Source organism: Oxyura jamaicensis, chromosome 3, assembly GCF_011077185.1.
Source record: "Oxyura jamaicensis isolate SHBP4307 breed ruddy duck chromosome 3, BPBGC_Ojam_1.0, whole genome shotgun sequence".
NCBI classification, from domain to species: Eukaryota; Metazoa; Chordata; class Aves; order Anseriformes; family Anatidae; genus Oxyura; species Oxyura jamaicensis.
Genome location: NC_048895.1, coordinates 8,439,945 through 8,454,789, shown reverse-complemented (window position 1 = coordinate 8,454,789; position 14,845 = coordinate 8,439,945). Strand labels below are relative to the sequence as shown.

Genomic DNA, 14,845 nt, shown 5'->3' with positions numbered 1-14,845 from the left:
AGCTTGAAGACACAAGAAGGTCTCCTGAGGTCAGATGATGGAAGCCAAGCCAGGAATCAAGCACAGCCCTGCAGGGGATCCTTTGACAAGAACCAAAGTTCTGCATATATAAGCCTTCTCGTTTTTATTCAGCTTTCCTTAGTTGTTGTGACACCTTTCATTTTCTTTATCCTGTTTGATATTTCATCACAACTGTCTTTTTCTTGTGTTCTGAAGTCTTTTAGTCATTGTTGATGTGTTCTCTACAGAAGATCTATGCAGACGCACCCCAAAGCAGTGTTACTTTCTTTTCCAAATCCATTCAGCCAAGTGCTGTGGTGGGTCTGCTCAGCGTGTTGATATTTTTGGTCATTGTTTTCTCCTGAGCTCTATGAGCTATGGCAGAATTTTGGAGTAAAACAGAAGCAGTGCTCATTATTACACAGCTCTTAAAGGAAAAGATACATGCCCTATGTGGACCTAAATTAGAAAAAAAATAACAAACCACCACCAACAACAAAAAATACCAAATAAAAAGCCCAGCCTTCCCTCAACACAATTGAACTAACACATTTAAAGATTGATCAAAAAAAGTTCCAAGAAATGTGTCTGGATAAATTCCTTAGTACATTGCAAGTTCTAGATGTTCATATGCTGTATTCATAGATCGCCTAAGTGTCCAGATAAGAATAATTTCAAAATATCTTACAGATTTACTCAACTGTGCATATTTTTATTAAGAAAATATTTTAGCTACTAATAAATTACAAATAAAAAGTCAGTGGCTATCCAAATTTACTTTACTTGTTACTGTTCAAAAGATCTGTTTGTCCCAGTCCCATACGTACAGAGTTTATATTATCTGTCATACATCTTTATTAAGTAGGGGGAAAGGAATCCCAGACCAAACCGGCTTTATCAGCTGCAGGATTAAAAGGCTGTGTTCTAGAAATCTTACTTCTGTGTCGTGTGCACTATTATTCTCCTGTTTATATGAGTGGAGTTTGGTCCCATCTGTTTTAATAACAACATTACTGTGGAGCTTTGGGGAATGGTTAAGATTTTGTTCAAATTTGAAATTCATTTTCCAGTAATATCTGCGGTATGGAAGGGGAGAATGGCTAATGGCATCTCACCTGAACAAAGGGGAAAAAAACATCATTAGCAACAGTAATATTTTGGAGTGTGTTTACTTGCTAGTCTCATACACGAACTGGGAAAGTAAATGAAGAGGACAAAGGGGACCAAGTTGAGCCAAGCCACCAAACGCTCTAGAGAGCAAGCATCAGGCTCTAGACAGCACAGATCTGTCTGTGGCTTTGCCGTTTTCCTTCCTGTGCAGCTCTAACAAATATTCCTGAAGAGGTAGTTAAAACAGTTGTATTTATTAGCTTCCCTTAAGAAGTTTAACAAAATTGGCTGCAGCCAGTTGGATAAATTCGACGCTGCCCTATCGCCTAGACATCTGTCATGCACACACAACTTCACTGGCAGGTTGACATACCTGCCCTTCGCCAGGCTTTGCAGCTGGAAGAGTCCTGGATGCATTGTGCTAGACTGCTCCCCTAAAGGCACACTTCTGTGAAAGCTCTAGGGAAAAAAGAGGTCACTCCTGCATTGAGACTGTGTACATTTGAAATCCATAACAGCAGAATTTCACTATTCAGTTGGCAATACAGAATTAAAGCAAAGCAGAAATAATGAGTCACATCTTTATTTTATGATTACCCATCGCATGCTAATGTTTACTTGAAAATTTAAGTCACAAAGCGCTTTACTGAGTTCTGAGTAATTACTCAGAACAAAATGGTTAACAGGTTAATCAAGATCAGCCTAGCATGCATATTCCTGAATCGCTACTCTGTTTGTACTTAAACCTGCCTATGCATGTTAAATCCATTCACTTGATTTGTAAGGCTTGAGACATTGCTAACAGTCTATTGAGGGAGGGAAACTGCATGATTTTTTTTTTTTTTTATGAGGGAATATAGACCATCATGCAGACATCCTAGTAGCACTCAAGTTTATTGGTGACATGAAAGATGAATTTTATCAGAAATAATGAATTTGCATTAAGGAGATATGCTAGAAAAAAGTATGCTTTAGAACAGACTAGTTCAGTTGGAAGGGACCTTCCAAGATCATCCAGCCCAACTGCTATTTGTGAAAAGTACACATTCGTGAAAAGCAAATGTATACTTTGACAAGTCCAGTTTTGTTTGCATGTCTTTTTAGCTAAAAATTGGAAAACAAAACAAGACCTGAGTGCTGATGTCATGTGACAAAATACGTTTTGGTTTCCAAAGCACTTCTCCCGGTTTCACTGTTCTGTATGCCCCAACAAGGGCAGAGGACATGGGGAAGGGTGTACCAGAGATCGGTTTGTTGAAAGCCTGAGCTAGCAGCTGTCAACAATGTTCCTTGGTTGCTGGCTTCCTCTGGTTTTCTTGTCCCACTTTCATTTTATCTTACTCAGTTATCCTGGTCCACTCATGTTTTCCATAACTCTGTAACTTTGTGATATGCTCGGCAGCGAGGGAGCTGCCTGTTCATTTTAGGAGTCCCTTTATTATTAAAAGCCAAGCCCATGTCTTTGTAAAATGCATTTTATGAAGATACTTATTTTTGATCTTCACACACAAAATCATTGCTAGACAGAGTCTGTATCTCATATTAGGCCTATTGGATTTAAAACAAAAAACAAACAAACAAAAAACAACAACAAGAAGCTTTTGGGGGTAGGCAATGCCAGCTGTTTTTCTCCAGCAATGCTAGTTGGTGTAGAAAAATGCCCACCACTCTCTGTAGCATCGTTTCATGATAGCCTTGGATCATCAGAGCTACAGAAGGGCTTTGTTGTAAAATCAAAGGCTCCAGTCATCTCACTTTTATGACCCACTTAGAAATTTCTTTCATTACACCTAATTTCAGGCAGAGAAAAAGAATTATTTTACTGAAATTTTTATTTCGCTTTTGCAGTTCCAGTGAGGTTTTGGTATAAAACTGATGGCAAATGTGGGTAGTTGGATTGCCTTCCTCTTTGCTCCTGTTGCTATGTGCTTTTTCACAGGAACATTTCTGTTAATTTTAATGAATTTTCCTGTATAAATGGGATTTTCATCAACATACTGATGACACAGGCCCAGAGTATTTTAAATGAATATCTTCTACTGAAAACCTATATATATATAAGTTTATATATATTTATATTTATATGTTTACATATATATCTATAAAAATATATTTACCATACAAATTGGAATGACGTTCTACGTGGTAATGTACTGTGTGCATGAGAAACGTATTTAATACATGTGTGTACCTCTATATACATGTATGCATACACATCTGAGAAAGTAGGAGTTTATATGAGCATACAGAGAGGCTATACTACACTCTTGCTAGGTGATATTCATTAGTGGAACACCCACTGATTGTAATGCTGTGAGCGTAATAACTGCACCAAGGAGTGACTGGGGATGTTTTAATGTGTTTACAGACTTGTCAAACTACTCTGGAATGTGGAATATGTGTGTTCAGTTTTTTAACTTGCAGTTATCCGTATTTTAAAAACAACAAAACAAAACCAAAACCTCTGTCAGTGTAATAAAAAAATGAGTAAACCTGTAAAAGCCTACAGAATTTATGGAGACTAAAATCACCCATTTTAATCTGATAACCTTGTATACTGCACAGTGTTTTGTGGAGTACGTTGTGTGGTTTTACTTCTGTTTTTTCTTTTTATATTATCTGATACAGATAACAGTCCTGGATGAGACGTGGACAGTATTCAGGCGGTACAGTCGTTTTCGGGAAATGCATAAAACTTTGAAGTTGAAATACCCAGAGGTAAGCCTTAGTAATTGTCCTTTTGCAGTAAAGGCTGCAGGTAGAGACTTGAAAATAAGTGTTTTGTTTGTTTGTTTGTTTGTTTTGTTTTGGGGGGACAGCGGAGGGGAGTAGGGTTGGTTGGTTGGTTTTTGTTTTTTGAAAGATACTTACACAAAAATGTTATTCTTAGCCATATACTTCTAGTAAGATTGGCAAGCCCTTTGGTAGTTTGAACCTCCAAGGCTGCTAGAGTAAGGATGGATTGTTCCATGCTGTTGCTACAGTGAAAACTGCAACTAAATGTGCTGCCTCTAACCATTAATTCCCTTTACTGCTGACTGGCGTCGTTCCCTGGAGGTTGCTGTTTTGTTCATTGCAAAATACTTGCAGTCATATCATGTCATCCTGACAACTCCTCATTTAAAAGAAGTGCGTTGTTCCACAGATACCCTTTTGTAATAGTGGCTTCCAGGTTTCTGCAAAATGGAAAATTGATCTTTCTGACCACCTCTGAGACTTTGAGCATTCAGGATATGAGGAGCTGTGCCTGACAGAGCCTTAGTTCATTGGAGTGAGCGTTTGTAGAATTACAGTTCTTGGTTTCCACATCTAGCTTTTAATTATTAATACTTTGCTTCCTTTCTCCTTGTTCCATTGGATATTAGACGAAATAAATCATTCAAGTGAGTGAAGTGATCCTGATTTGAGAGTTGTCAAAAGTAAAGAAGCCTGGGCTGTGTGTTCAAATGCTATATAGTAATGCATTAATGTTTGAGAGAGCACGATGCAATAGTGTGCGAAGGCTTTCTTGGTCTACCCTAATGTATTTGTAAGCTAAAAACTAATTGAGCATGGGAAGACCTTGAGGTTTAAAGAACAAGATATCCAGAGTCTGTGTCTTGTGGAGATTCAGAAACTTAAGACTCATTTTAATTCCAAAAAAGAATGAAAACCAGAATTTGAAACTACCACACACCAAGTATCTAAAGAAATGTAAACCTAAGGAAAAGAAAATTACAGTCATTTTTTTCTGATTGTCAGGAAGTTTTAAAAGGGCAAAATGAATTATGAAGAGAAAATTGAAACATTCGTTTTCTACAAAAGCTTTTAAGAATATTATTTGTGAATGAACATCACAGTGATATTTTTGATCCAAATAAGTTGCTGTTTCCTCTTGGATGTCAGAGATGTAGGATGTCGACACTACTATCCTAGTTACCCTAATATCCTAGCTCCTGAAAAGATGGCTAGACACTCATCCAGGTAAAATAGAAAAAGGTTTACCTGTATCCCTCTGCAGACTGAGCTTCCCCATTTAGGAAAATGTGTTCAAGTAGTCTTTTTCAGAGTCCTGACAGTACATTGAGGAACAATTGTATTTGACTTTTTTCAATTATGTCAGAGGGAGATCAACTTCATTGCAGCATGTAGTAATCAGATTCAGGAGGAATCCGATGTTCTTAAAGCTTCTATTAAAATGTCCTTTGTGCTGCAGCATGTTATTGTCAGCTTTTTGAATTAAGCATTTGTGACTCACGGGCTGAAAAAAGTCAGGCTTTTTGCTGTTACAGAGGGGAGGGTTTTTTTGTTTTATTTTTTTCTGAAGAAGCATAATAACTTAGGAGTGGTATTAGCAGGTCAGAAAAAAGGCAGTAATGCCTTCTGCAGGTTTCTTACCAGCTTTGAGCACGAGGCATAGGGGCCCTGGTGTTATATTATCTCCGTGCATCTCATGAAAACAATTACAGGTAAATAATTCTTTCCCAAATACGGAGAATATATGCTTGAAATAAGCGTTTTTTTATTCTTTTTTGCTTTTTCACTCTATCTGCTGTCATGCTGGCAATCTTAATCTATTTCCCATTTTAGTGTGCTAATTTCTTTCTTACTGGCTTTTTTGTGTTGCCATCTATCTGGTCTTAGGTAAATTTATTGAGATTAACATCAACTACATTAACAGAATTATTGGTTTAACTATACAGATGATTAAATTCCTAATTTCCATGTAGGAGATGCATTATCATATGTTTTACTGAGTTATCTGTTCCATTCTCAACAATTTCTGTGTAAGTCAGAGCAAATACCAAGTCTTACAAGTTTGTCAATATACCTTTTGCCAATATATGGTGCTCTTTGGAGAAGCACATTAATGTGCTTTGGCTTCTAATATGCTTGAAAGAAATGTTTGCTGTTACTTTCTGAAACAACAGATCTGTAGCTTTATTAGCATCTTCTTTCAGTTTTTATTTAGGCTCCACTTTAAAACAGCCTCGGGTAAATTATCAGTCAGGTTCAATATGTATAACTTTGCTAAGTACAAAGCATTCTAAAGTTCAAGAGAAGAAAGGTAAGTGTTTGATCGTATCATCTACTGCGTTTGTGGTAGTTTTCTCCCTGTCGCTGAAGTACCTGTTCTGGAAACCCTGTTCCCTGCAGCACTGATGTTGTCTTCTCTGTTTTATACAGTACAGGCTGTTGTGTTGTGTCCACTTCTGCACTGAGACTTCGAGGCCCCGCAAATAAATGGCAAGTTTGTGGGCAGAAGAAACCTCAGTAATACACAGCTGGTTTCTTCTGCTCGTCAGCAATTCCACAAACTATGGTGCCTTTGTTGGAGGGGACAAGCACATTGTGACGGATGAAACTTATAATGTTGTGCACTCGAGTAAACACTTGGTGTTTGTTTTCTTCGAAGGAATTTCATTATCAATGTTACATATGTAAATGATCAATGGCTTCCATATTTTTACCTTTTTAAAATAGTCTTTATGATAATTTTGGATTGGTTTTGCAAAGTGGGTAGGAGTAGGAGTTCATTTTGTTCAGCAAATTGAAAGTCATCTGTCTCCTGCTGATTTATCGGAGACTTAATTTGGCATTCATTATGACACTAAAATACATTTTAATACCAAACTTGGCAAAGTTGCATTCGTAGTTACTATATTTTGTTCCGAATAAATTTGTTTCTCAAAAGCAATGTTATCAGAAGCCATCAGAGATGCGTTTTATTTTTGCATCGCTCACCTTCCAACTCTAAATTAATATTTATAATGAACAGCGAAAATACAGTGGATGGTGCTTAATATATGAGTGTCCTGCTTTTAGAAGTGAACTTTACAGCTCATTAGTTGCTCGGCTGTGAGTTACTACATCAGTATTTAAATAATTTGCTGACCTAGCATTTCATGTTGCTGTCACTGAATTCCCAAATGAATGCATTGGAAAACTGATTTACTGGGAAGGCTTAAAAAAAAAAATAATAAAAAGGTCCATCTTTTCAGAGGCAGAAACTGTCTGTCTTCCAGTCTCAAAATATATTATATTTTATATGCCTGCACATTTCTAGTTATGTAAATAACTGGACGGTGAGAACTGTGTATCTAACTGAAATGTGTCACCTGCAAATTCTGGAAGACTGAGGAAGCTGAAGTAGGGTGAGATTGTGCCAGAGGCAGATAAATACCAGCATTTTAACAGTCCCTGTGTTTGTTTGTTTATTTATTTATTTATTTTAGGCCTACACAATTGCCATTTACCCAGCTACACTGCTAATTTGTTAATGACATTCTGATTATATTTTGAAATTTAATTAAGACCGTATCTTGGTGTTCAGTTGCAGTGGTCTGTATAATGAATGTACTTTTTGTTTGTCATCACCCAGAAACAGGAGCAAATGGGCTCTTTAATTGAGATGTGAGAACTTGCAGTTAAGATTCTCCTTTTTTCCTTCTTCATCTTTTCTTAGAGCTTCACAATTTTGAAATTGTACTGGAGTGCTGGTTTCTACAGAAAACTTTTCCTTCCTGATCCCTGCCTTGATGAGAGGGATGCTCTCTCCTCTCTCTAGTTCTGCAAGTTGGAGTGTTGTAAATCTGTGATGGCCAGTGCTCCCCATTTCTCACCACTTTCTTGTCTCTTCTTTCTTTCAAGGGACAGCAGAGGAGCAATCAACTATTTATCATTCCTTACGTGAATCCAGGGTCGGTGAAGGGCATATGCATGTGTGGGTCCCTTGTTCCCACCTCCATCTGGTAGAGAAGCCAGGGTTCATGGGGTTTTCGTTGTTGGCTTTGCTTACAGTTTCCCATAACTGTTCTCGAAACTTTTCACATGTGTAAAAATCTCTAAATGGTGTTAAGGGAAGCACCTAGTATCAAGACATTGTTATTCTTAATGATGAGTCCCTGTCTTAAAATATTAGTAAATCCATGCAGAGATTTCCAAAGAGCAGTTAAAATGTATATTTGCATTTATAGGTTCATTCATGAAGATAAGGATGTGTGTAGGCAAGATTTCTAAAGTGCTAAAGCTATTGACTTCTAACCCATTTAACAGAATGTAATAATTTGTGTATTTGTATAGAATTTATGGAGGTCTGAATAGAAATACATATTCACATCTTTCACTGTCTAAAGCACAAAAAGACTGGTTATGATTTTTGAAGAATTTTAGATCATAATTGAGCCAACTTCCCCTTCCACTGGTCTGCTTTTTGTCATATTCCATGACCAAATGGATGCATGATATCCACATCCAAAGCAGCAGGAATGTCTACATAAGCTTAAATCTTCAATCCAAAGTTGCCACCTGACCTGTGTCTCCCCAGACGCTGTTCCCAACCAGGGACATGAGTGTGCGAGATAGATTCCAGTAACACATAGAGTGAATCTTCAAGTTAGGATTGCAGGCTGCTGTGGGAATGTTGCTTGGATGGTCGGGTTTTTTAGGAACATTACATATGGGACAGTAAAGATTGTATTTTATAACCACTAGGTTAACGTGCTGTCTGTCTGGTTTCAATTTTTCAGTCTAGATATATGGAAGAAAGGCTGGTATTGGTAGTGTCAATGAGAGTCATATGTCTTCTTTTTACTTCTGAAGAGAATATCCTCTGCTAATCAGAAATCTGCGTAGCAGAATATAATTCTGTTGGAGCAGACTCAATTGTAGGTGTTAATAGACTCTCACTTTGCATAAGAATTGCATGAAACTCAAAAAGCAGAAAGTACTTCTAAAGTTTGTCAGAAATGGTATGTGAACGTTTTAGAATATAGATTGAATTCAAATTATTTGTTGCAAGCTTAATTTTAAAATATTTTAAATATTTCAGATTTTTGAAAGTCCAAAGTAGTTTGCCTTTTTAGTAAAAATATTTTTTATTTCAAAGAGATGTAAGAAATGTTTTGTATCTCAGTGAATCCAGTTCCTATTTCATCCAGCCATGCTGCCTGCAACGACCCAGCTTTATGTAGATGCATGTTATTAAAATATGACACCAATTTTCTAATCCTTTCTAAAGTTCTCTACTCTCACTTATTATTGGGGGTAATTCTGCCCTGTAGTAATGAGTGAAGAGTCATGAACTGTTTGTTGAGCCGTCACGGACTGATCTCACAGTCCTTTCCTTTGCCTCCATCCTCCTCTTTTGGGTGACCACCAGAGAAGGAAAAGATCTTCATTTTATTTTCAAGTGGTCCGTACCTCTGTTGCTCTTGATAAGTAATAAGTGGAAGAAATCTTCAACATCAAATGCCAGCACAGTTAATGGTAAGGGAATGAATATGAAGCCACTGATTTTTGATAATCCCAGATTCTGAGATTATCAAAAGGGTTGCTGATGGATAAATACAGCTTTTTGGTAGCTTTGCAGACATGGTTAGTGGAGTTTTTGTTTGTTAATTTTGTTGTTGTTCTTCTTGTTCTTCTTCTTCTGATAGTTATAATGTAACTGGGCGAGCTCTGTGTATTTGTGTAATAGTTTTTAAAAAAATCTTGTCTGAGATGCAGAATTCCCCCAGCTAAGAGTACAATTAGAAATGTTAAACCCAAACCAGCACTAGGTCGGTGTACCTTGTGCAGAGCAGTTAGGGCAGCTTTTCAGCTGCGATCTTAGCTTTCTGACTGCTTCCACTTTCTGACTTGTAACTTTGCAGCTGTACCGTTTCATTAAACGTAAAACTGCGTTAATCTCCTGGGATTACTTCAAAAGGGAAAAGGATGAGGAAGCAATAACTTTGAGGCACTTGGCTTGCAGGGCTGCTGAGCCAGTTGCTATGTAACTGGTGAGTTTCTGGAGCTTAGGAGCTGCTTTGGCGGCAGAAGACAAAAGCTTGTTGCATCCCAGCTGGTCTGCCAGAAGCTCTGCTAGTTTTACCATTGGATTTTGTCATTGACTGGTGTGTCAGTAACTGTATACTTAATATATACGATTTAGGTTGTACATGGGTATTGAATGCAAAATTCTGGACACCTTCATGTTTCTGGCGTTCAGTTGTAGGAAATGGAACAGCACTGTGGCTGTAAAAAACAACAACAACAAAAAACTTAAAACTTCTAAGACAATATTTAAAATGAATTTGTTCTGAAATCTTCAATGCTTATGCCAAAGGCTTGATCCAGCTGTGACCAAAGTCCCAATCCTTTCACAAGTTCAGTGATTGCTGAGATTGATGTTTAGAAACTCGTGAACAAGAAGCAAGTTAAAATCATAAGTTTACGTGCTCTAGAGAGCTGGGTGTAGCATACAGTAATGAACATGATGGTACAAATCTTTCTGCAAATGTTATCTCATTATTTTAGAAAGTCTGTTTTTTTTCCTATATGTGGATTCTTAATTCAGGTTCTTTCCGTTTCTACAAGCTCCGTGTCTCTTGGTGAGCACAGTAGGTAACAATACTTTAAGACTTATTTTGCATTTGAAAATTTGACCCAGTGAAAAAATGAATTTGTTGACACTTTGTGGCTTGACTGAATGGATGCTTCTGGATACTAACGATCAGTCTTGAAATGACTTATTTTTTATCTAATCAAGAATATGTCCTTTAGGTTTGTTTTTATGCAGGAGAAAATGCAGTAACAATGGAGTAACAATGGAAAAATGTAGTAAGAGTAGTAAATCTAACACGCTAATGCTAGGACAAACACCAAGCATATATAAGCAGTCTAAAAGTTGTCTTTGTCTTCTTTCAGAGGACTGGATATTTTAGCACAGGTTAATATGCAAATTGTTTGCAACACTAATGTGCTTTTAAATAGTGAGTGCCATGATGGGTATTAGAATAACACATCTGGCAGAATTATACTTGTATAGAAAAGCATATGGAAAATAGTGTTTGAAAAAAAGATTAAGTATTGGCAGACCTTATTTCTTGCTTTCTCGCCCAGGACTTTACTCTCCATAGTAATGTATCTTTCCATAAATATTGAAAGAAAAATATAGTAGTCATCTTTAGAATCCATATCTGTATGTAAACCTTATAATATTATTATACAAGCATGTGATTATAGCCTTCACCTTTATTCAGTACAAATTACAGTAATTATGGTATAGATAATTTTAGATTTTAGCATTTATATTCTTGTCACCTCTAACAGCCAGGAAGTACAAACACAGGAAGCGTATTTTGTCACATACACTTTTTCAGCTCACATTGCTAATTACATTATATTCTGAGAGTTGTGAGAGCCTGTAGGTATGTATACGTAGTACTGCCATGTCAGCCTTAGCTTGCCATTAGCTACAGAAGTAACTGAAGTGGTAGATCCCTAAATGCTTCATCTGGCCTTTCTTTCTTTCCGTAGCGTGAGTCTTTCTGCTGCTGCTGGTTTCAAAAGAATTTTTAGCACTTTGCTTCGTACCTCAGTCTGCAAATGTATATGAACAGGAGAATTTGTTTCCGTAGATAAAGTGTAAAAATCATCCCTCTTAACCACATCCTATAGTTCATTGCAGGTTTGATTGTGGGGAAGTGTATTTATTCCATGGGGCCTGTCTGAATTCATAGCTGCCAACCAGGACATGAGCATCTGAGGCATAGCAAAACCACTGGCATAGTTGCTTCCAGCACAGTGTACAATTCCCTATCAATTTCCAGTGGGAAAATGAATTCAGTGTCTGAATTTCATGTCATAAAACTGAATTTGAATGTGTAAGAGCCTTGTGAAAGCCTGGCTTTGGGATTCATTTGCAATAATTGTTGTTTGGTATGGTAGGTTTGTGCAGCAATGTTTTCTTGGGTTGGTAGAGGCAGTTCTGCAGAAGTAGTTTCTCGCGGTCCCTCCTCCTTTTCCCACCTTCCCTGCTGTGGTTTGGTCAATGATAACTTTTTTTTTTTTTTTTTTTTTGGTCTGTCCTGAGCAGCTAATGAAACCTGTGAGTTTCCAAACAGTTCCATGGGAAAATACCATTGGCTTTATAGGTCTCTGGATAAATTCAGCACAAGACAAGGTTAACCTGCAGGCAGAAATCGAATGCCAGGTTTCACTGATTGTGCTGTGCAAAAGTCTTATACATTAACAATGTAGAAATTGAAAAAAAGAAGAGCTTGAAAGGGGTGAGTCCTTCGTCTCATAATTCATGAAGCACTTGACGGCATAATTGCTTTGATTATTTGATAATCTGATTTTCAAAGCTCTGCTCAATTATCTAGTGAGTCTGCATGGTATCAAAATATTCATTTTTTACCAGTAAAATAATTTTGGATGGATAATAGCTGTCTGTGAGAAAGGAATGCCTCTGAGAAGAACAATTCCTCGACAATTTAACTCGAATTTTACTTGCTCACTAAGATTCTGCTGTTTTTAGCTGCTCCTGAGTGTCTGTAGGCACTGGGAATGCCTTAGTGGGAATGCTGCAACCCTGTCTTTCTATTTTCTTCATGCTTAGTGAAAGGCAGAGAGGAGAATTGGAGTTTTGGCTGTTCCTTTCTCTTTTTAAATAATTGCCTTGCTTTGGAAGACATTAAGACTTGTGCTCCATCAATCGTTAGCTGTTATTGACAGTCTTGCTATATCTTCTAACGGTTTTGTGAAGAACACTTTGTTCTCACTGTGTTGGTCAGGGATACATTGCTAGATTAAGTAGACTTTTCAAGAAGAATCCTTTTGGTTTCAGTTGATTTAGGATATGACTCAACTCTAACTCCAGTTTCTGTGAACATATCCAAGCTACTTTCAACCAATAGTGTAGATAGTAGCAAAACCTGTCTGCTTCCAGCTATGCTGCCAGCTGCATTTTTTCCTTAGATGTATAGATGGTATTACTGACATAGCTGGAGGCACAAAGTTATTAGGATAATTTTAATTCACCACCTGATCAGGAGGATTATAACAAGTTTCTCTTGAGGTTCTCATGGCAGGGTTTGGGCAGGATCTTACAGGATTGTCCTCTGTTCTTTTGAAACCTCAGGGACAATGAACAGGCTGATATAGGTTGCAGGTGCTGCTGCATACTAAGAATATTTAGATATTTATTTTGATTTTGCTGTATTAAACAAATGAATGGGTTGTTGTCTAACTGGGATTAAGGTGCAGGTGATTTAACTGATGGAGGTGCCATTCAGATAGGACTGAAGTAGTCTGAAGGAAGGAAAAGCTCTTGAAAAACCGTTTTCTGCCTCTGTATTTGACAACAGATGTTGGATGTTCTAACATAAGCTTACAGTTTATCCAGCTGCTCTTGAAGAATTGAAGAAGAGGTGTATTTTATGCTGAGATATTGACTTATTGTCCAAGCTTTTGGGATCTAAAGATTAAAATGAAGCACGGTTCCTTGTTTTCATAGACCCTATTTGCCTTTGCTATAGAGATGAATGCCTTCACATTAGCACCTGAAAGCATCTACTGTGGGTCTTCTGCCCTGACCGTCCCATTAGAGGATCCTACACACCTGCCAGAGAGCAGAAAGATCGGGGCTAATCCAGGAAAGGCTAATCCAGGAGCTCGGGGTGGCTGCGGCACAGGCAGCGGGGCCTCAGAGCACCACGGGCAGTCCAGCAGGACCTGAGCAGGGAGCTTACAGGAATGTCAGCCATCATCCAGCAAGAGCAGGTAACAGGTCATGTCCAGGGTCCTTCCACAGTGGACCAATGTCTAGTGGAACATCAAGGGGGACTAACTGTAACAGCAGTGATCTGTTGTAAATATCCCCCTTCTTACCATACAGTGCTTTAGCAAGAAAGGTTAAAGGGTGAATTGCTTACCATAAGAGGCACTTCTTACCTAAGGGTCTTTTGTAAATATTAGTTTATCTTGTTCTGCTAATGAGGTTTCAGATTTGCTATGGTGAAAATAGTGTTCTGTTTCTTATTTAGAAATTAGTTGGCTTTGGTAGAAAGGAAGAAAACGAAATTCTTGGCCCTGCATGGCCAGTAATACAGTTTGTTTCTAAATGAGCGACCTTGGGTTGTGTGATCACAAGGAGATCTTCCTGTAAGGCTCTTGGGATGCTTTCTTGACTGCTGTAAAGTAAATACATAAAAATAATAATAATGATAACCTGGAAGGGTCTTTTACTGTCTGTCTGTGCAACACAGAGCATAAAGAAGGCTTCATCTTACAAGAGAGAATTTTCTATCCCACTACAGAGCCCAAAGCAAGAAAGCCCAAGCAGTAAAATTTATTAGACATCCCTGCATGACAAAAATCAATAAAATACAATCTCTTGTGGTTTAATATTAAAATATACCTAAAGAAGCAGTGGCTTTCAAGAAAAATATTGAGCTGGAGATACAGAATTGAAAATGTCAAGGAGAAGAAAAGTAAAGGTGGAGGATTCGGTCTGGTTCGCTATAGGGCTAATTTCAGAGCCAAAGCCAGAAGTAATAGTGCAGAGGGCGAACTGTGTGGTCTCCTTTAAAAGACAAATGCCATTATGCAGATGTCTGCGATGCAAATGCCAGTGAGATGAAAAAGCACACCTTTCTGTGGGCTCAGAGCTTTGGGAGCCAATGCTAAAACATGCAATTAGTTCGTAATTATCTATAAATGGCTATGAAGCTGTGAATGATAAAAGGAATCTGAGCTACGTTTCTGGCCAGTCTCTTCTGAACCAAAGCTATTATTTTCTGTCATACTCAGTTCTAGGTACTGTTGCCATTAATGATACTTTAATGACTTGTGGTGTACAGTGCTGTTGGCAATGCCGAGCTGAGGTTGAATGTAGACTGTATTTTTTATGAAACACTTTAAATTTCTTTCAGTCTTCGTCTTAACACTGCATGTCCTGGTCTTATAATGCATTTTTTTCTGGGGGGGG

General features: G+C 37.8%; 1 protein-coding gene across 4 annotated transcripts in view; it reads left to right on the top strand.

Moving 5' to 3' along the window:
* The window catches only part of KIF16B (kinesin family member 16B), a 142,744-nt gene that overhangs the window by 95,409 nt on the left and 32,490 nt on the right, over window positions 1-14,845 (top strand). For all 4 annotated transcript variants that reach the window (XM_035320233.1, XM_035320230.1, XM_035320232.1 and 1 more), the window contains one exon: window positions 3,739-3,828. In XM_035320233.1, the coding sequence (XP_035176124.1) occupies window positions 3,739-3,828 (90 nt within the window). The remainder of the gene's footprint in view (window positions 1-3,738; window positions 3,829-14,845) is intronic.